The sequence below is a fragment of the Dinoponera quadriceps genome, unplaced genomic scaffold (genome assembly GCF_001313825.1).
Source record: "Dinoponera quadriceps isolate SergipeBrazil2010 unplaced genomic scaffold, ASM131382v1 scaffold282, whole genome shotgun sequence".
In the NCBI taxonomy this organism is placed as follows: Eukaryota; Metazoa; Arthropoda; class Insecta; order Hymenoptera; family Formicidae; genus Dinoponera; species Dinoponera quadriceps.
The window spans coordinates 66,157-87,129 of record NW_014554377.1 but is presented as its reverse complement, the minus strand read 5'-3'; the positions used below and the strand labels follow the sequence as shown (position 1 = coordinate 87,129).

At 42.6% G+C, this 20,973-nt stretch overlaps 2 protein-coding genes across 2 annotated transcripts in view; both read right to left on the bottom strand.

Annotated features, from left to right (window-relative positions):
* Nucleotides 1–9,698, bottom strand: part of LOC106747500 (stabilizer of axonemal microtubules 1-like) — a 17,645-nt gene extending 7,947 nt beyond the window's left edge. Inside the window, exons 1-10 of the mRNA XM_014625072.1 lie at nucleotides 9,654–9,698; nucleotides 9,348–9,402; nucleotides 8,574–8,644; nucleotides 8,264–8,413; nucleotides 6,876–7,065; nucleotides 6,107–6,261; nucleotides 5,590–5,877; nucleotides 4,751–4,940; nucleotides 4,006–4,243; nucleotides 3,035–3,062 (exon numbers count right to left, since the gene is read on the bottom strand). Of these exons, the coding sequence (XP_014480558.1) occupies nucleotides 3,035–3,062; nucleotides 4,006–4,243; nucleotides 4,751–4,940; nucleotides 5,590–5,877; nucleotides 6,107–6,261; nucleotides 6,876–7,065; nucleotides 8,264–8,413; nucleotides 8,574–8,644; nucleotides 9,348–9,402; nucleotides 9,654–9,698 (1,410 nt within the window). The remainder of the gene's footprint in view (nucleotides 1–3,034; nucleotides 3,063–4,005; nucleotides 4,244–4,750; nucleotides 4,941–5,589; nucleotides 5,878–6,106; nucleotides 6,262–6,875; nucleotides 7,066–8,263; nucleotides 8,414–8,573; nucleotides 8,645–9,347; nucleotides 9,403–9,653) is intronic.
* LOC106747582 (folliculin-interacting protein 2) lies at nucleotides 9,491–20,973 on the bottom strand. The gene is made up of 12 exons (XM_014625228.1): nucleotides 20,861–20,973; nucleotides 19,604–19,811; nucleotides 17,600–17,689; nucleotides 17,442–17,521; nucleotides 17,252–17,331; nucleotides 16,644–16,763; nucleotides 16,072–16,306; nucleotides 15,425–15,760; nucleotides 15,268–15,352; nucleotides 13,321–14,624; nucleotides 12,265–12,715; nucleotides 9,491–10,512 (listed from the first exon to the last, which is right to left on the bottom strand). Exons 1-12 carry the CDS (start codon nucleotides 20,971–20,973, stop codon nucleotides 10,300–10,302), a joined length of 3,315 nt encoding a protein of 1,104 aa, XP_014480714.1. The 3' UTR covers nucleotides 9,491–10,299.

Sequence of the window (20,973 nt, the reverse complement as noted above, 5' to 3'; positions counted from 1 at the left end):
AAAGCTGCACATCATGTATACCAACGATATAAATGTAACTTTCCGTTGATACCAACTTCATGTATTACACGTGCGAGTTATTGACTGAGATCCGACTTCAATTCATTGCTAAGAAGGAAATCGCACGAACTTTTTCCGGTACCTAATATTTATCATGATGAAACTCGAAATCTCTGGCTCTTGAGACTCTTTCATACGAATTACGCCATATAGTTGAATGTATATATAATATGTACATATATTTTTGCCACGGGACGTGTGACAGCAACTTACAATGAATCTTTCACCGGCCGAAATCAGTGAAGTATCAAACAAACGAGCTAAACGGAAGAGTTTCCATTAAAAATTAGTGAATACTCACTAATCATCGGTAAAATCCCGGGAACGAATGATTATATGTGATTATATATAATTACATAAAATCATATATGAATTTTGCCCATATATGTGATTATACATATGATCATATACGTCTTTACGAAAAAAAAAGATGTTATGTTTTAATGACATTTAATTAAATGTCGATATCATATGCTGTCGGAAGTACAAGTAGCCAAAAGCGTTTACTTTGATTTTCATATAATTTGTAACCAACTTTTTTCCTTTTCATCGTGGACATATATGATTATAGTCATATATGGGCAAATTTCATATATAATCTTTTTTTCTCGGGATATCGTTTCATTGTTTCAATTAGTAGCATTTTCATTGATTCAAACTTAAAAGGATACCGTTCATGGCCGTTAAAGTTAAGCGATACAATATCGATACGGTATTGCCCAACTCTACGGCCGATCCTTGTGATACGTAAGGCGAATTTTGCGAATAAATTTCTGCGTCGTTCTTGAGAAAATATCCTGGACACCTGGGATAAACGCTCTCGACTAATCGACATCTCAGCGAGATAAAAATCGGTGAAAGCAGAGAGAGACGTTCGAATTCGTAACGCGCATAAATTAACAATTGAAATGGAAAAGTTCACCGTCATCCTGGAAGTTCCAAGAAACGTGAACGACATAACGTTACATATTACCCAATTCTCCGAAGCGGCTGGTCGCGCTGGTTGCGCAATTCGCATGCGTTCGTTCTCTAATGAAGCTGTTATGAAGATGTTCTTGATCGTTTATCTATCTCGGCAACGCGTGTTTGCACGCAGAATGAAAAGCTCACAAATGCTCTTCCGCTTTTTCCTCTCCTCGGCTGATTCCTTCCTTCGTTCTCGGCGGATCCTCGTCGAGTTTTCTTCGTGCCGATCGAAGGAAGGCATTTGGATGTTAGGAAGACAACCCCCGGGATCGTTGCGCAAACTAATAGATATGCTAACTACTTTCACGCGGACTCCCGTCACGAGGAGAGGAGAGAGCCGTTGACTTCCGACGCTACGTAAAATTCGCATTCTTACGTCCAGAGAGAGAGAGAGAGAGAGAGAGAGAGAGAATCCTGACTCTCCTCGGTGTTACATGTCTGATGTTACCTCCCGGCGGCGGTAGCGTTACGAGGCGGCTTTTCGCACAAGAAGCGACTCTTCTTCCAGAGGCTGGAACGTACCGTCTCGCGGAAGAAACGCGAATAAGCTGATCATCGATTACCGCAGAATGTCAGCGGTGATGTAAACGTGACGATGATACCGGCGCGTCATACTGAAATTCGCGCGCAGGAGGAGCGCGAGAATCACGAGAATCGCGCGCGATAATCGATCGGCCCGACGATTGTGACGGCTCGCACGGCGTGCGAGCGTCATGTAGTCGTTACGTTAGTTGGGATCGTCGTTATATTGTTACGAAGAATGCATTGAACGCGCCGTTCTCTGTGTATGTATGTGTGTAATTATTATTTCTATATTATGCGACGCGCCGGCCATGTGAAAAGTCAAGTTTCACATCGGGACCGGTCGCACGTGATCGTCGCGGTAATCGTAATAAACGTATGATTGCGAAATCACGCCGGTCGTTTCGTCGGTTTTAGGCGAGAGGGATTAATTAAACGCGCTATTAAGAAATCAAGCGCAAGAAATCACGTGCGAGCTACGAAGGAATACTTTATTGGTAGGACAAGATACATGACGGACGTCACAGGCATCTTCACATGTACATACTTGAACAACGAGACTTGCGGGTTGCAAGGGCAAAGTACACGTCATGAAAATAAATATGTAATAATTAAAATATTAAATTAAGATGCTCTTTATTTGGTTTAACCAAAGGAAGAATTAGCGGCCATGAGGAGCCAAAATACGAGTGATTTAGTGCCTCATTTAAATATTGATAAATTATATTATATAAATTATATTGATAAATATGTGTATGCTATAAATATAGTTATAAATTACTTATTAATTGACTTAGAAATTAGGTAAAAAATGATTTGGGACCATAAGATTATAATTTATAACAATATTATTGGAATTTAAGGGTCGGTTCATTCATGGAAGGCTGTCGATTGCTCGGAAAATATTCGATATGTTCGCAATTCACGATGGATAATTTCACCTTCCCATAAATAATATTAATACTGACAAATAATAAATTAGGCTCTCACATGATATGCAATCAAATAAATAATAAAAAAAGCCAGTAAAAACCAACCCTTGATGGTAGTGCGGTTAACTTTTAATTTAAGAAATAGATTCAATTTACCAGAATACGATAAAATTTACGACAGTTAAAGGTTTCGGTCACTTTTTTCGACTCTCTTCAGTGACAAATTAATTGCACGTAACGTAGAGAAAGATGAAAACCGCAAAGACAATAATAATAAGGCCAAAGAAATTAAAATATAATACTAAGAGCAAAGCCATCCTACGAAGCCATTCCTCATAATATTTTGCTCATAATTATTGCTAGGTCAAACGATCGAAGGAAGAAATCATAATTACTGAAAATAATACTAACAATATTAATATTAAATCATCTGTGCTTTGGCTCCTCATGGCCGTTAATTCTTCTTTTGATTAATTAAAATATTAATTTTCCGATATAGCCGTCTCTTCCTATTGCGGATCTCACTTACCAACTTGTACTTTTGTTTTCTTCGCGACGTGGGACAAGCTTGCGACGAGGACACTAGAATATACCTACAGATTGTACGATTTATCTCCGAAAGTAATAGACAAATAAGAGAGAGAGAGAGACATTTTGAATAAATTACTTTCACAGGTATTCGCAGAGGGACACACGGTGGGACAGAGCGGGACGAGTGTTCCTGGCGGAATGTAGCTGGCGAAAAGAAAAATATGTCTCGTAAAGTTTCGGGGTTCCCAAAAGTAGATTAGGTGTACAAATTAATTCGGTGCCTTTGTATTTAATGTCCTGCAACTCTAGTTCAAATTTAGAATTTTTTCCCGTCCTATATGGTGATTCGAAAGTGCCAACTTTAAGCTTTAAGAGACACTATAATAGTTGACGGGCTTGCCGATATAATCTCAGAAAACAGTAATTATCACGATGTTACTCGAAAAGAAGCATCTGAGGCACTGCATCCTTCTTGCACTCCAAATGAATAAAAATGCTGCTCAGTCTATCGAAATGATTTGTTCCGCTTTGGGTGAAAGTGCTGTGACTCATAAAACTTATAAGATCTTTTACCGACAATGGAACTAGGAAGGTGATTCTGAGACATGATAACGTACGGCTACATACCGCAAAAGGGACGAAGGATCTTATCTGTACATTGGGCTGGAAAATTCTCTTTCATGCGGCTTATTCGCCAGATCCAGCCCCATCGGATCACTACCTATTTCGGTCGCTTCAACATCATCTGGCGAATACGCATTTTAAAACAGTTGACGAGGCCCGAGAAAGCATTGATGACTTTATCGAGTCAAAACCGCCAAGTTTTGTTCACGAGGGCGTTCATCAGCTACCCGATAGACGGTGTAAAGTCGTAGAGAATAATGGGAATGATTTCAAACATTAAACTTGTACTTGACTTTTCGCAAATAAATTTTGAATTTCACGAAGAAGAGCACCGAATTAATTTGTACATCTAATAGATTGCAAACCGAACCTCAGATTGTACGTAGTGTTGTCCTCCACGGGATTCACGGGCGGGTAATAGGACGGAGACACGGACCATGGCTTCTCGACCTGATCCGCCTCCACGGGTTGGTAACTCAGCCGCATCGTAGTCTCAGACTCCATCGGGATGTTCGACTGCTGGTACTTGCGTAGGGGTGCGTACGTTTTTTGGGGAGTTAGAGACGCGAAGTCGTTCGGTATGTAGGACAACCGATGAGTCGTGCAACCTGCGATCATCGTATGCGGAAAATGAGCATTTCTCGTTCAGTGGCTCGAACAAGCGGCTCCCGACATTTTTTTTCAACGACACCAAAATAACTTTGTCACTCATTCCCGACGTTTCGTGAATATTTCGGCTCACTTGTCCGGGAGAAGAAACAGTCCGAAACTGACGGATTTTCTTCTTCTCGAAGAAGTGAGCTGAAGAAATGTTCACGAGACATCGGAAACAGATTCATGAAGGGTGCCGAGCCGCGAAGAAAACCAAACCGAGCGGTTTCCCACACCATGGAAAATGTCAGACCTTGAAACATCATGTGATCTTATCATTTTATCATTATTTCGTCGTCTCCGCGTTTAGATTACAGAGAGACACGAGTAGTTTCATCGGACTCAGATTGATTTTGCCTTTCACGCAAGAAATGACAGCAGTTGTAAGATATAATAAGTGTGAATGGGCGAAACGTAAGTCCTGCTAATTTGTCGTAACGGCTACTTCGCGGCTGTGCATTTACTTTCCAACGGCAAGGACGAGAAGACGAGGTTGTTCTCGGGTCGCTGTTCCATCGATGGCTTCGTGCACTTCCAGGTGTAATCTTGCTTCTGCGTGGTGACGTCCTGCATCGGACCATTGCCCAGCATTTGCCTGGTGCAGGGGACAATGGACGACTCCGGCTTAGCACGCCAATTTCCTAAGAAGCTCAGCTGCAAGCAAAACGCGGAGTTAGATCGATCGTTTTGACCGTGGATCGACTCGAGATATTTTCGTTACGGGCTAATTATTCATTAAAATGTCCCTCGTAACACAATTTATTGGCGATTCATTGATCCAATATTGGTTATATTGGTATTTAATGGGGATACATCAAATGAATGTTGCCCAATATGAAGTCAGTCAGACAATCAAACCTGCAAAAGCAGATTTTACATAATATCTGCTGTACATTTTTTCGACAGCTTACTAGCAGAACCTGATGATAAATTAATCTGTTATCATACTCTGCTAACAAATCCTGTTATATTTCTGCTAGCAAGCTGTCGAAAAAATTCGAATTAATTGGACAGAAATTTGCTGTCTCGTGGCTAGATACCCATGAGGTGCAATTTTTACCCAAATAGTGAAACATTTGCGGCTACCGTTTCTTTACAACGGCATCACAATTACTCGACGAGCGTCGTCGAAGTGAATCCGCGCGTTGCGACGCAACGATCGTGTTAGGCAATTTGAGAAAATGATCTCTCGTAACCATCGCGGAATGTCACTCGACGATGCGACCGATCGAACCAAATTAGCCTGCCTGCCGTCTTCGGATCAGGCCGCACACCAAGGTGGTGCTATCCCGCGTCTGCTCACTCGATTCACGGTGTCATGAGAGAGCGGACACGACGAGAAGACCATGTTGCTCGTCTGGCGAATGGGATCCGGCGGCTTGTCACCGCCACACCCGAAATAGCTGAGCCGGTACGTGGTGTTGTCGTCGAAGCAGCAGCTGGCGTTCAGCATGTTCTCGTAGCTCTGCGCGCGGATGGGCTCGCGACGTTTCTCGCAGTGCGGCCAGTAGCTCAGCTTGTAAGTCGTGCAGCCATCCATCGGTGTCACCGGACAGCAGTACTCGGCTTTCTGACTCCACGGCTGTTCCTCCTAAAGGAAAATATCTCGCACATGTATACTACAGGTTTATAAATAATCCTAATAAACGTAATTTGTTAAATTGCGTCGATAAAGCTGCTATGAGCGAAAGGAGAGTAGTGATATATACGAGGATATTAAATATATAAAGTTCGAAGTCACTTGAAATAGTCATAAATTATGATAGACTCTTAGAAACGGACTGATTATCTTCATGACTCTCGCTGCTCGAGACACTCACTTTCACGGGAGCTTCGTTCGGCCAATAGCTGAGCCTGTACGTCGTGCAACCTTCCATCGGCACATCCGACTTGACGTACTTCCTGACAGGCGCGAAAGACACCGTCGGCAGCAGGCAGGAAGAATTAAAGTAGCTCAGGCGATACGTCGTGTCATCTGTTGTTCGGTATCAATGTGTCAATTAAACGGTAAACTGAATTTCACCGGTCGCAAGTCACTAGATCTGAGGTCCGGCTTCCCCCAGCCCGAGATGTTGAGAATATCTCGCTGTGTTCTCATTAAATCGTAACATGTGTGGACCGGAGACTCAAGTAGGACGAATCGGTCACAGGGATATCAAAGTGACATTATTCGGTGATCATATTTTACTGAGTAGACACTACTCACTAAAACTAACAGTAACGTTACATCAATGTTATCGTTTCCCAGTCAGCAATGTGAGTGAGAAAAAGTCATATAAAAGTCAAGATAACGTCAAAATAATATTATTTTGACGTCATTTCGATGTCATCGTGACTTTTATATGACTTTGTTCTTGAGATACCCCAAATACTTCACGAAGATTGCAGAAAATTACCACTGATTACGCATTCTGTAATTATATGCTGTGATATGTCACAATTAAGTCTTTTCGAACTGATTCTCGGCGCTGATGATACTGTGTACATAAAACGCATCATTCTGATGTCACCTTGGCATTTCCATGACTAACTTGTTTCACTTTGGGAGGAGAGAAAGAGATCGAATCTTCGTCTGACGACGACAATTACCGCACAAAGCAGCACACGGTGGATATAAATTATCTCGCGCCTTTACGGGTTCCGCTCGATCCATGCATTTCCACAGATAATCGTGCTTGTGCGTTGTAACGTCCTTCATCGGGCCTCTACCCAACCAATTTTTCTCGCAAGGTATTATCGGTGGCTCCGTTTTCACGCACCAATTGCCGAGATAGGTCATCTGCAAGAGCGACCGAACATACCGTGCACGGAGAAAAGAGGATTTTGCTTGGCAATAGCCAATCATGGTTTAGTTGAAAGTGTTATTCTGCTCTGATGGAAATATTATGATGAAAATTTGACTGAAATTCTCCCTCAATTGTCCTCGTTTCATTATCATTCCATCAATATATGCAGGTTTCAGTTTAATTCAGTAAATAAATTTCAACAGCATACTTTAACTTTCCTTATTCGATTATTGCCCAGTGAGCAAGAAATCATTAACACGTTATTACAATGATATTTTATAACACGTAACGTTTTCATATATGTAGTTCTTAATGTTGTATACAACGTCATTGTTAACAATATTTAACCCAAACATTAAAAATAATATTTATACAATATGATTTTAATATTTAGGAATATTATATTATCAAATAACAGTTTATAAATATTTATAAGATATTATGCCAACATTTTTATGAAATCCACATAAAATCCATGTTTCAAAAGATTGATTTAACGTTTCTTGCTTAGTGGGTGGTATACTGTGAACTTGATCAACAGTGAGATGAAAGTTACTGAGAACTTACTGAAATATATAATAATAAATATTTCGAAGTAAATCATAATTTTCATCATGAAATTCAATATAATGCTCTGAAATATAATGAAAATTAAAATATAATCATGAAAAGTAATAACAAAATTTTTGAAATATTAGATATTATGAAATTTACTAAATATCATGAATTTTACTGAAACTGAAAATTACATATATTAATGAAATGGGGTCAATTGAGGGTATATTTCAGCAAAATATTTCCATCAGAGTGCTGTAGTCAAAAATTTGCTGCCAAAACTTCACAACAGTCACATTTCATAACTGCCACTGTTGCTACTTGTGTATAGGTACTACACCTATCATATGTCTACTGTAGCCAAGTTTATACGTGTTTATATATTAGTTAAATCTTTGTAACACATAGATATCTACAAGTTTAGCTGCAATAAACATATATCAAATATGGTACCTACATACTCAGCAATGGTAACCCAAATTCTAGTTACAATTACAGCAAATTTCCAACTATAGCAGCAAGACATTTTCAGTCAAACTATGATTAGCTGCATCAGCAAAATCTTTTTTTTCCATGTAGACAAGTCGTGACAGCTGCTGGAAAATTGCTGGAAAATTGCTGGAAAATATGGTTAACCTTGTGCGTAGTTTCATCGGACATCGGCGCATCGCCGCACGTTAGATTGTCTTCGGGTCGAATAGGCTCGACTGTCATAGTGGGTTCTTCCCAATAGGAAAGACGATATGTTGTATCTTTGTCCATCGGTATGTCCGATTTCCAGTAATACTAAAACACGGCGAATTGATAAATTGGGAAACCTATATTTCTTTAAGATCATTTTTTAAAGGGGATATACGTGAACTGTGTTAATCATTAATAATCAGAGAGAGACCGTGGTAAAATATATCGTATTCCTATTTCTGTTGAATTTTTTTCGGTTACTTACGTGGACCGGCGCGAAGGATTTCGGCACCTCCGGTTGGATATATTTCTGCAAAAGTAGAACTCGCTTTCTCACTTATACGCAAGTGGGTTCAATGGAAAAGATCGTATAAATATTGGGACGCGCTACTCACGTAACACGTGGGCTGCGGCGTGCAACAGCAACAACAGTTGCAACACTCATCGTGACCGAGCTAAAGATAAGTCATATTCCAAGAGAAACACCACACATGGATTTGAGTGCAGAAAAAGAAATAAATAGTTAAATCTTAAGAAGATCTTAAAAATCTTAAAAAGAGATACTCGAATTCTCAAATATTATATTGCCGTAATAAGATAATCATTTCTCTTTATCCTAACGTCAAAGCTCACCCGAATTTTATTTTTCGCCTCGATAATCGACAACGGCGGCTTTTCCGGCAAAATTCTGCGGTAATAGTATCAGTTAATATCCGTTTCAAAGCGAGAGCGCGTATAGGTTCGATTAAAGTGTGCTATTTCGAAAAAGCAAGATTCGAGTTACGGCAATGTCGGCTCACGGGTCAGCTGGGCAGATCTCCATGATTTTTGGTAGAAACAATGATTGATGTTGACGTCTAAATTCGTAGATTACGAAAATACAATTTAGTCAGACCGTCATAATTTTTGGGTGCTTCGGCAATTGATGAAAGAATATGAAGCTGCCGTGCCGTGTGACGTTGTTCGCTATCGCTTCGAGACGTCGACGAAGCGATTCTAACGGGCGAAAAATTGACAAGCCTATCTCATTGAAACTCACATCCAACGCCCAACGGCGTCTCATTAATGTCACCGATGTTGCAATCGTATTTTTTCTTTAATCATATTTCGTTTCGTTTTATTGTTATGCGGGCATTAAATACTCGAATAAAAATATGCTCCTTTCGGAGAAATGCAGCGGGATAAAAAAGCTCATTCAGACTTTATTATTCACTCGGATCGAGTGCACATACAACGGCAAGCTCACATGAGTCGTGTAAAAAATCGAATACACATTATTATTATTATATTAATTAGGCTTAATGAGAGACGCGTAGCTCACTACGCTCGAAACGCTGCGACGCACCGTGGCTGCGAACGTGCGACTAAACCATAGCGTGTCCTGTAGCATGCTTCGCGGTGATTTAATTTATGATCGAATACATCGCTATTTATTCTGTAGATTGCGCTATGTACTCGGTGGAGAAAACATCAGATTAGTTCCCTTTGGCTCGAATCAAAAGCCTCGGCGAACACTTCAAGAGAGTATCTACCCGGTAAGCGAGAAATCGTCAACATAACGTTATTACAACAATATTTTATAACATGTAACGTTTTCAAATATGAAATTCTTAATGCTGTATACGACGTTACTGTCGACAATATTTTGACTGAAATATTAAAAATAATGTTTCTACACCGTAATTAAAAAAATATAATATTATCAAGACAGTAACGGTTTGAAAGCATAATGATTTTAATTATAATAAAATATTATGTAAAAAATTACGTCAAAATGTAATATTATGTCAAACATATTATGTCAAAAGTGCCTACAAAATCCACATAAAATCACTGTTTTAAAAGGTTGATTTGATGTTTCTTGCTTACTGGGTGGCAAGTATCGGTTACACGCTGTCGATACGCGCTACGGAGGAAGTACTTATTTTCTTTTTCTCGACAACGGAACAACCGTCGGGGAGGAAACCTGCGTGAGGCACGATCGAACGGATTTACGTTAGCGTAAGGCCGTATCGTTGCGCTATCTCCGGTGAGTGAGTGGTCGCTACAGCGAGCAGCAGCGGTATGTCGGCCGCGTCGAGATCGAGAGCGTTGGTCAGGCTATTCACGTTGGCGTCGCACTCCTCCACGGACATCATCATCTCTGCCAAGGCCTCGCTCCTCAACCACAGTTCCCTCAGTTTGGCCTCCAAGATCGCCACGCACTGAAACATCAGTGATATGAGGATTTGAAATGCAACAGACCAAAGGCTTTATCCTCGAGAGGAGAAAAGAAAAAATTTGAAAAGTCCAGATTCGATTTGATTTGTTTCTTTGAGACTTTCAAAGTATGAAGCTCAGCAAACGTCGACTAAACAGTAACATAACATCAATATTACAATTCCCACTCAACAATATAAATATAACACAGGGTTTTCCATTAGGAGGTTTTCATTTTAAATTTCGCCATTTTTATTAAAGATAGAACTGCCATTCCTTAACAGCTGACAAGTAAAAAGTATACGGTTAACAAAAATGGGGCGATATACTCTGTAGCAACGTATAGAAATTGTGAAAATTCATTGCAAAAATGGTGAAAATTTCACAGAGACAATTCGTAAAGTTCGTACTGCTTTCAGTCGTAATGAAGTCGCACTTTCTCGTCCAGTAATTGTTAATCTAATCAAAAAATTTGAGCGTTTGGGTCAAGTTAGTGATGTAAAGACCCCAGCCCGTGCTCGGCCAGCCAGATCAACCGAAAACATTGCCGCTGTGGCTGAAAGTGTCGCAGAAAATCCAGGTTTGTCCATTCCAAGACGTTCGCAGCAATCGGACATATCTCAAACCAGCTTGCACCGTATTTTGCATAAATATCTTGACCTGCATGTTTACAAAGTCCAGCTGACACAAGAATTGAAGCCGGCAGACCGTGCACAACACCGTACGTTCGTTGATTGTTCCCTGGACGCGTAATTTCCCGACGCGGAGACTTTAATTGGCCGCCTAGGTTGTGCGACTTAACACCGCTAGACTATTTTCTTTGACACTATGTGAAGGATAAGGTCTACGCCAGTGCTCCACAAACAATTCAAGGAAGGCAATATCAAAAATGTTATTTACGAAGTCGAGTCTGTATGCGAAAACGTGATGCAAGATTTTCTAAAAAAAGTGACCGTTTGTAAAAAAGAAGTCGAGACGGTCATTTATCAGATATCGTGTCCCACACTTAACACATCGGACAGCCGGCGACCTAAGAGACATTTAAAGCCTGAACACCGGCCTTATTCGCTTGTTTCTGATCACTGAATAGCCAAAAAAAATATTTAAATCATTATATATTTTCGTAAAATAGTACATTTTATTTGCATACTCGTCACATACAATTTAACGGTAATTAAAAATATAAACAAAATTGAAATTTTTAATTTATAATTATAAAAAAAATACAGTTTCTCATTTCATGGTGGATTATTACATATATATAACGTAAACAGAAAACAAAAGTTTTAATATTTAAGGCAAGTGTGGTATTTCTCGAAACATTGTCCAAGATGTAAAGATACTAAGCATTCGGCACACATTAAGTTACTCTCGCTTCTTTTTACTGTCGCAGCTACTCAAGCGACAGACTCAGAAACCCGCGTTTTCGCGGGGTCGGCGCTCAAGCGACAGACTCAGAAACCCGCGTTTTCGCGGGGCCGGCTGTCAATGTGTTAAAATCGTACAGTCTGTACTTTCCATTGGAATACAAATATCACCTTTTCCACAAAAATAACATTGTTCTTCTAATAATTGAAAATGAAGCCTCTTCATAGAAAACCCTGTATAACGCATGTAACAGTTATGTTGTTGAATGGAAAATTGTAACTTCGATGTTGTGTTACTGTTAGTCGGCGTTTGGCTTAGGCGCGTTGGAGAAAACTGCGTTTATCATGGATTCACGTGAAACTCGGATCGCAACGAAGGAAGGTACTTACGTAAGTAGGGGAGTGATATTTTCGCCACACGTAAGCGAAAGATTCCAACATATTCGACACGAGGCGCGACATGCCCACCGGCAAGGGCGGGTTTTGCCAAGGCGCATTATTCGATAAGATGCCGACGTGCCATGTGTCCAGGTCGGCTAGCACGCACAGCGCTTCAGCAACTGGCTGATCGATCGTCGGGAAGCGAGCGCTAGCCGCGACCTCCTCGCGCATACACGACCACCAGTTCTCCCGCGGCTCGGTCTCGCTTTTGTCGGTCTCATCCGCCGACTTCTTTTTTCTCCTCTTCTTCTTCTTAATCATGCCCTGCAGCACCAAGCCCCACGTGTAGCCCGTGTCCAGGACGTTTGTCTCGTCATTCGTTATCCTATTCTGCAGGAGGGTCCTCGTGAAACCCATCTCCTCGGCTGAACCAGTTTTGCTCGACGAGATTTTCCTTGATCTGCGATGACAATCGTCAACGGACCGAATCATCAACAATACACAGAGATAAAAAGGTCCCTTTAGATTTAGTATTTTTATTTCTTTCACTAAAATTTGTTTCATAGAAACAACATGTACGAGATATTATTCGTTTGAGTGAAAGGTTTATTCTCATTCGAGAAAACTCTATTATTTAACAGAAAGAATGCTATTATTTGAAATAGTATCTTTTAACCGAGCAAAATATTACTCGGTCACAATAAACATGTAAAATGAAGCAAATAATTTCATTACATGAATATTACCTTAAGTTTCGAACAAATTTTTTATTTAAGATAAAGATTCGTTGAAAAGTCTATCGCGCATATTATTTATTTCATAAAGATGCGAGTAATGATTCCATTCACTTTACTTCGATGTGCCAATTCTTCCTTAAGTGCGTTGTTATAATGATAATTTTCGGTTTCCAGGCAAATACATGAGAAAATGTGGAAGTGAGACGATCCCCGAGAGGGGTAACGAAAAGACGTGAAAGATTGCGCCCTCCTTTGTTTTGTATTTACGCGCTGAAATGGATCAAATTCGAAGAAATCTTTCGTTCTCGGTAGCGCAGCGCCTACTAACCTCGGCATCGGCAGTTCTACGACGCTGTTGGCTTCCATCAGGGCCTCCAGGCTGCTGGACTTCGACATCCGGACGACGTTACGGTCGCCGACGGAGCTGCCGCACGTGCGCAACACCTCCGTCGCGTTCGTCGGCGTCTCCAGCACCTGCTTGCTGCCGTCGTAATCCTGCGCGTAACCCTGCCCGTTGCACCTCAGGCAGAAGCCTACGGACCTCGCGCCCGGCGGCGGTTCCATGCTCTTGGACGATTCGGGGAAGTTCCGCTGGATGATCTTACGCAGCACGCCTTCCGGCAGCTGCGCCGATGTGCTCGGCACCCTTGTGAACGTGTACGAGCACTGGCAGTTGCTGCCGCCGAGCCGCGACGCCTTCGCGGACTTGTCCTCGCCGCCGCCGAGAGTGAAGAAGACCTGCGGCGAGGACTCCTTACCCTCGTCGGCCGCGAATTCGCCCTCCGCGTTGAGCGGGTACTCGGGCCGGCTGAAGTACATCTTCAGTGGGTGCACGTTATGGCCGGTCGCGAGACTCTCCTCGGCGTCGGCGTCCAGCTTCTTCCCGAAGCTCGTCCGTGGATACTGCGACGGGTGGTCTCGCTGGGACTCCTTCGCCAGGGTGTCCTCCTGCGGCTCACCGATCTCGCTCACGATTATCTTCACCTTGCTGGACGCGAGACCCTCGTCGGATCGATCGTCCGACAGCGATTCGTATTTACTTGCGTCACGCGACTCGCGCGACGCCCGCTTCGTCGGCAGCTTGAGGTCCGTCGCCTCGGCCGACGACTTCGTCATCAGCGCGTCAAGGTCGGATTTCACGGTGCCGCTGCGCTTGAAGGGGCTGTCGGAGCGCGAGATCCTTGGCCGTTCCGCAGGATACCGCGATACGGCGATGTAACGCGGCGCGTTAACGTCGGTTCCGCCGTCGGGCGATCGTATCGACGGCGGTTTGCGCGACTCGCCGTCGCCTCGCCTGACGAGGCCTCCCGAGGTCTCCCGTTCGTTGAACGCGCAGGTCGACCTCCTGCCGCTGAACAGGTACGGCCGCTTGCTGCGAGCCTGCTCCAACAGGCCGACCGCCTCTTGCAGGTCACGCTCCGACGAGCATCGGTACTCCCGGCGCTTCTCTATCACGCCGCTGCGAATGAAGTACGACAGAAACGACAGGACGGAGTTGATCAGCTCGCCCTTCCGCGGGTCGCCCGCGATCACGGTGTGCGCCACCTTCGCGGGGTTGCCTAACGCGCCGTATAGGTCACCCAGCTGGGCCCACAGCGGATTGCACGAGTACCAGCTGCCCAGTTTCTCCATCTGGGGAGAAGGCAGAATTTTAAAGGAAGCTTCGTCGGTCAATTTCAAAGGAGGAGCCCTACGTAGAAAAGACTTAAAGCGCGCAATTATCAAAGATATTCAGAAATTAATTATTAATATTAATAATATCTTATTATATTATTATTAACGTTAATAATGTTACACTATACATTAGAGGTAAAAGTGATATATTGTGACCCATCATTCGCGTTTGTACAATCACTTTTCGCGTAATAACTTTATTAATAATTAATATTTTAAAGTTATCCCATCTGGAGAGAAGACAAAATTTCAGGGGAAGCTTAGTCGGTCAATTTCAAAGGAGGAACCGTACGCAGGAAGATCTCGCAGAGGTTTCCGCGCATAATTAGCAAAGATATTGATAAATTAATTATTAAAATATTGTCTTCTCTCAGAGTGCTAATTTAACTAATGAATGAATTGATTACTCAATTGTGACTATCGAACTATACTACTGAGTTAATTGTTACTTGAACTGTCGCTGAATCAGCTTTGAATTGATCGCTGGAAAATTCGTTTCACCATTCATTTCTCTTACGACGCCTGATCGAGGATATAATTGTCACGGCCGATTGATTTTGAACAGAGCCTCTCGGCTTTGCTAACGGTTTCGTGAGCTCACCATTTGACGATCGCGCGGGGACAGTACGGTGTAGACCCAGCCGAGGTGGTACGTTAACACGGCGGTGACCACAGTGCTCAGGAAGCTGAAATGCGCTGAGATCAATACCTTCGGACCGTTCGGCCGGTCGTGTGACGGTATTCTCGCGTACACTCACAAATTCGTCGACTTCGTGTCGAGCTCGTCGAATAACTCACACATCTGGTGCAAACTGCGGCGCAAGGTGTCAGTGTTCACCTTCACCGTCACGGAGTGCAGCAGAACGTCGTGCCAGAGCAGAGGAGCGCGCGAACCGGCGTCGCTCTGGACGTTGAGGAGCGCCTGCAGCAGCGAGACGACGAATCGCGATGTCGCCCTGCATATCCTGTCGGTCAGCTGCATCCCCTTGCAGCCCAAACCGTGGAAGTTGCCAATTTCGATGCAGAAGTAGCGCAAACGATCCAGCATCCCCTCTAAGAGGGCCATGTGCTCCAAAAGCTGCGTCTCTATCTTGCTGTTGATTATGTATATTTTTCGCTCAACATTATCTCTCTCTTATATTATCTTTTTTTCCATGAATTGACAAGAATATACATTTCCCGCTTTGACGATGGTCGAATTTGATTGTTACCGATTTTCTTTTCGAAAGTTGGCGAGAACTTGCGTAAATAATGAGTGATCTCGATTTCTCAATTATTTTCGCATACGTAGAATTATCTTCCGTTTTTCATAACCAACGAATTGATGTTCTCCTCTGATGAATATGAACTTTGCGAAATCTCCTTCTCGTTAATGATAAAATAAGATTCGCGAGCAACCACGTACCTCTCGTGGCCTTGAGCGAGGCGCACCAGCATCGCTAAGCCCAACCTGGTTTTGTGACGCTTCGCATATCCATCACGCCCGTCGCTACCGTTCTCGCCCCAGTGCTGCATCCCGAAAGCGGAGTCATCGGAGTCTGATCGGCCGAGGGAGGTCGAGATCGCCCTGAGCCATCGTCTTCGCAGACTGGACAGACTGCCGATGCCGGACGATCCGTTACTCTCCAACGACTGCGAACCTGACATCAGCGTTAAGACGTGTTGTACACGGGGAAAACAGATTTTGCCGAAACAACAAATGTTTGTCAATATGGTGGCAGCAGGGAGAAATTCGTTCAGACAGCAAAAAATTTGTTTGGATAGCAGAAAGATTTGTTAAGAGTATTAATTGTTCGTATATTCGGCAAATGGCAATTAATATTCTTAACAAATCTTCCTGCTGTTCGAACAAACTTATCTTTTGCTGTTACTATATTGACAAACATTTGCTGTTCTGGCAAAATTTGTTTTCTCCGTGTATCCTATTCGTGGATCCTTCGCTAAATCGCTCTAACGTGATCAACGTGATCGACTTACTCCCCGTTGGGGCGGCTATATCTATGTCCCAACCGCTGCCGAGACTCGAGCACGTCGAATTCTTCCGCGGTGTTGCGTGCAGGTCGTTGCCAGACAAGTTGCCGGAGCTTGGCTGGGACACTGTAATGAAAATTATTTGTCAGGATTCGCTCAATTGTTGTTCTTTCAACTTTAAGTCTCTGTCTTAGCAATTTTCCTTTCTCACGGAACGTCTAAAATTTCGATGAAAAATCGCGAAATCGGCGGTAGGTTTACACTACGATAGCCCGAACGTTTCTTCAGAAAGAAATCGGTTCCAGTCGCGAAATATACAGGGATCCCCAGAAAATGTATATACACTCTAATAGCTTCGCGTTATCTGCAACGCTTGGACCAGAACGGTCATCGGTTTGAAAACAGACGTTGGCGAAAAAAGAATTATTCATTTCTAAATTAATTTATAGATTCCTTTAAATTTTTGAAAATAAACTGTGCGTCAATGAACTTTAATGACTTTATAATCGTTCAAAGTGTGCATACATTTTTTTGAGACACCCCGCATTTAATCCAAGAGCTGAAGAGGCTCAATCTTCGCTTGTAATCGAAGCGATGGATATCGATCTACTCACGAAAGGATCGCGTGCTGGCGTTGCTGGAGGCGGAATCCACGCGCACAGAGCGGCCCAATCCTTCGTCCGATACCCTCTCGCTGCAGGACAATTTGAACAAGCGAGTCAGGAGACGATTGAGGGAAGACAATGAAGTGCGGTGGAATTAGTTTCTCCCCGCTATAGAAACAGTCACGGAAGCGACACCTACCTCGGTTTGCACGTGCCGTGCTCCGTCGCCGAGAAGATCTTCGCGCACATGATGCACGGAGGGGAATTCATCGAGTGAACCTTCGAAAGAAGAAATAATCGGGTGATCGAGACACGATTTAGAAGATTGAGAAGATCGCTTTCAAGAGAACGAGCTACCTTGAAGGACGATCCTCTGTACATCATAGCCACGGTACCGAATACCATCTCGCTCAGTAGGTTCACGTCATCCTCGGCCGTCTTCTCGGGCTGAAACATTTCGCACACACTTGATGGGCGATATCGAAGGTTCGCAGACTCCCGGGGAAAAATGATTATACATGATTATGTCTGGGAAGAAATTTTCGCCGGAAGCTTGATAAGTGCCGTTAATGACTATACCTTCGAGTTTAGACAAAAGTTATTATACTGAGAGAATGAGAGGTCTAGACAAACGTTGGACCAAGTGTATCGAGTTGAAAGGAGACTATGTTGAGAAATAAATTTCATTTGGCTCGAAAAAATGCTCCTTTCTTAGTCAGGCCGGAAACTTTTCGATCCACCCTCGTATATGTCTGTACGAAAAAAAAAAGATGTTATGTCATTTAATTAAATGTCGATATCACGTGCTGTCAGAACAGTACGAGTAGCCAGAGGTATTCACTTCGATTGTATTTGCATAGAATTTGCAAACAACGGTATTTTTCCGTTGCGGACGTATATGGTTATATATAGTCATATATGGGCAAGTTCCACATATGATCTTTCTTTTCTCGGACTGGTAATGCAAGTTCTCGAAACGTACACGCGTCGTCTTGCATATGCGATCGGTTTACAATTCGACAGACGAGTGTGTGGTTGGAAAACAGTCGCGCAGCTACCGCAAATTGCAACGAAGAGTTTTCTCGCGCTCGCTGTTGTTAGAAGGGAAGGTGGTACAGTGACCCTCGTAAGTACCCAGCAAACACACCAACTAACAGTAACGTAACATCAACAATGTTATAATTTTCCGCTCGACAATGTAAATGAAATATAACGCGTGTATTATGTAACAGTTACATTGCTGAATGAGAAATTGTAATATTGATATTACATTAATGGTTGGTATTTATTAGGTAATACCGGCCCCCTTAATATCTCTGCTATTAAGCGACGAATTTTAGCGATTATTTATGGAATTTGTTTTTTAAATTAGCTTGTTTTCAAGGTACATCTTAATACTTCCTTATTTTTTGTAAACTTGAGCTTATTATCACGCGAATTTACGTACACTTGAGCATTTTGTTGTTCGTTATTTAACATTTTATTCCGCTGTACATATTTCGAGTTGCACAAATTTAAGCAATAACTCGACATACGAGGGCAGTCCGATAAGTACTTAGCCTACAAAAGAAAAACGAAAATTTTGGAAAAGTGGCGATTTATTTCTCAACATAGTCTCCTTTTAGCTCGATACACTTGACCCAGCGATGCTCCAACTTCTTTAACCCATCTGAAAAATACGTTTTCTCGAAGTCTGCAAAGGCCTCCGTGGCCTCGTATACAATAATTTGGCTCCACACTAAAATAGATTTAATACAGCTAGTTTTTCGAGGTTTCCATGTCGACGTAGTTATTCCATAAGCCAATAAAATAAAAATAATAATTCAAGTTAACTTTCAAGTCTATTCGTTTCGTAGAAATAGTCCCTTTGATAGTTTATATTTACTTTCCGACAAGCAAGTCAGTATCGATAGAAATTCATGGTTATATTCATTGTTGTCCCTTCCAAGAGAGTTATTTTGAATAAATGTATGAATTTTTAATGAAACACTATGGTTTTTTAGCAAGACCAATATTTCAGATCTATTTTAGCAGCGGGGGCCATATTACCACCTTTGTTTCTCTTCGATTTGTTACGCAATTTTGCTACATTTTCATAAATAACAACTTAAATAATAAATACTTCATAATTTTGAGTCTGGAGTCGATTGAGCAACACTTTGACGAGTGTAATGGTTAAATTTTCAATTAAAAATCTTAATTATTAAAGTTATTGCACAAAATGCAAGTGGGGGACTACAACATCACATTCTCCCCTAACAATCGTTAACGGAGACCGTGCTGAATGTTAGTCGGATTGAATTGCCGCTTATTCCGCAATTAGCTCGCTCAACCGCCGACACGTGAAACCGCGACGATTACCTCGAGGTCGCGAGCAGTCCCTATGTTGAAGGGCGCCTCGCACTTTCCCTCCGCATTGTTGCTCGCCGCCGCCCGCTCAACGATTTCGCTCTTACTTCGCTGTTTCTGCAATGTCATCGAATCGAACAGCAACTTCCGGCCGCGCCATTCGCATTCTCGAAATAACAGAATCCGCACTTGATCCGCTCCGAGGCACAGCACGTAGTCCCTACGAGACAAAAACGACGTCAAATACGGACCGTGCAATATTTTTATGTATTCGTTTTATTTACATGATCGATCGCTTGACGCAATAAATTTAACCAACGTGCAAATTTAACAAATTGTTGTGTGTGTATGCATGTGTGTAGGCGTGTGAAACTCAAAAATTTTTATGATACATTTGCATTTCATGCAATTTTTATACATAAATATATATATATATTTTTTTTTCTTTTTTTTACGTCACAATTTTTATAAATACATATATAAATTTTTCTTTTTTCTCATTGCATGAAAACTCACACACACTTTAAACACAGTTTTTATTAAAGATTTCTTTTTCGTCGATTTGTCTGAATTGTTACTATTATGTAGCAGTCATTATGCCTTCGCAGTATTAAACGACAGCTTGGAAAATGGAGTTAAAGGACGACGGAGAAGTTTGGTAATCGGAGACGGTTTAATAATTCAATTAAATTCGCCCGCATAATATATATAAAAAAAATCCGATGAAGCCGTGCCTCCCTCGGCCGAGAGCGCTTCGAGTCTCGCGGACGGCGCGACGACCCGGGCGCGACCTTAACGACGCTGGGCGTCGGTAAAACAGCGGCGATCGATCGTGACTGCCGCCGCCGACGCGAGAGAACGGTGCCAGGAAATCATGTCGGAGTAGGTTAGGAGTGGTCAAGTCGAGACCCCGGCACGGATAACAATTTTCGAGTTGTCGGGTCCGCTTCTCGGTTTAACTTCTCGCACCCCGCAAATATCGATTTCATCGCGGCGGACGCGAGAGAAACGTATTTCGCTTCGCTTTGTCTTCTTTTATTCCCCTCTCCTCCCCCACCCCGAGATGCAGCCTGTATCCTCTTCGCCGACGTTAAACGAGTTGACGAGATATACGTGAAATATTAAGGCTAAGAGTGAATGAGAAAACGATGTCGGGCGAACACGACGAAGAGCATTTCGGGGGATCCATGAACGATAAGACGCGCTCCGAAATGGAGCCGCGTTCGTCACGTTTCTCTCTCTTCTTCTCCTTCTCTCTCTCTCTCTCACCCGTCATTCTCAGCTGATGTTCGCGCACTGGACCGCAGCACCAACCTCTCGGCACAACCGTCGCGTGAACGTTTCCTCGTCCTCGGCAGCAGTTTATCGAGCAACGGCATCAT

Excerpts from the sequence above, each read along its gene's own strand:
- LOC106747582 (XM_014625228.1), bottom strand. The coding sequence starts at position 20,973 with ATGATGCCGTTGCTCGATAAACTGCTGCCGAGGACGAGGAAACGTTCA. Across the intron at positions 19,812-20,860 it reads ACATCAGCTGAGAATGACGG|GGACTACGTGCTGTGCCTCG; the intron begins GTGAGAGAGAGA and ends TTTGTCTCGTAG. Across the intron at positions 17,522-17,599 it reads ACAGAGGATCGTCCTTCAAG|GTTCACTCGATGAATTCCCC; the intron begins GTAGCTCGTTCT and ends CTTCTTTCGAAG.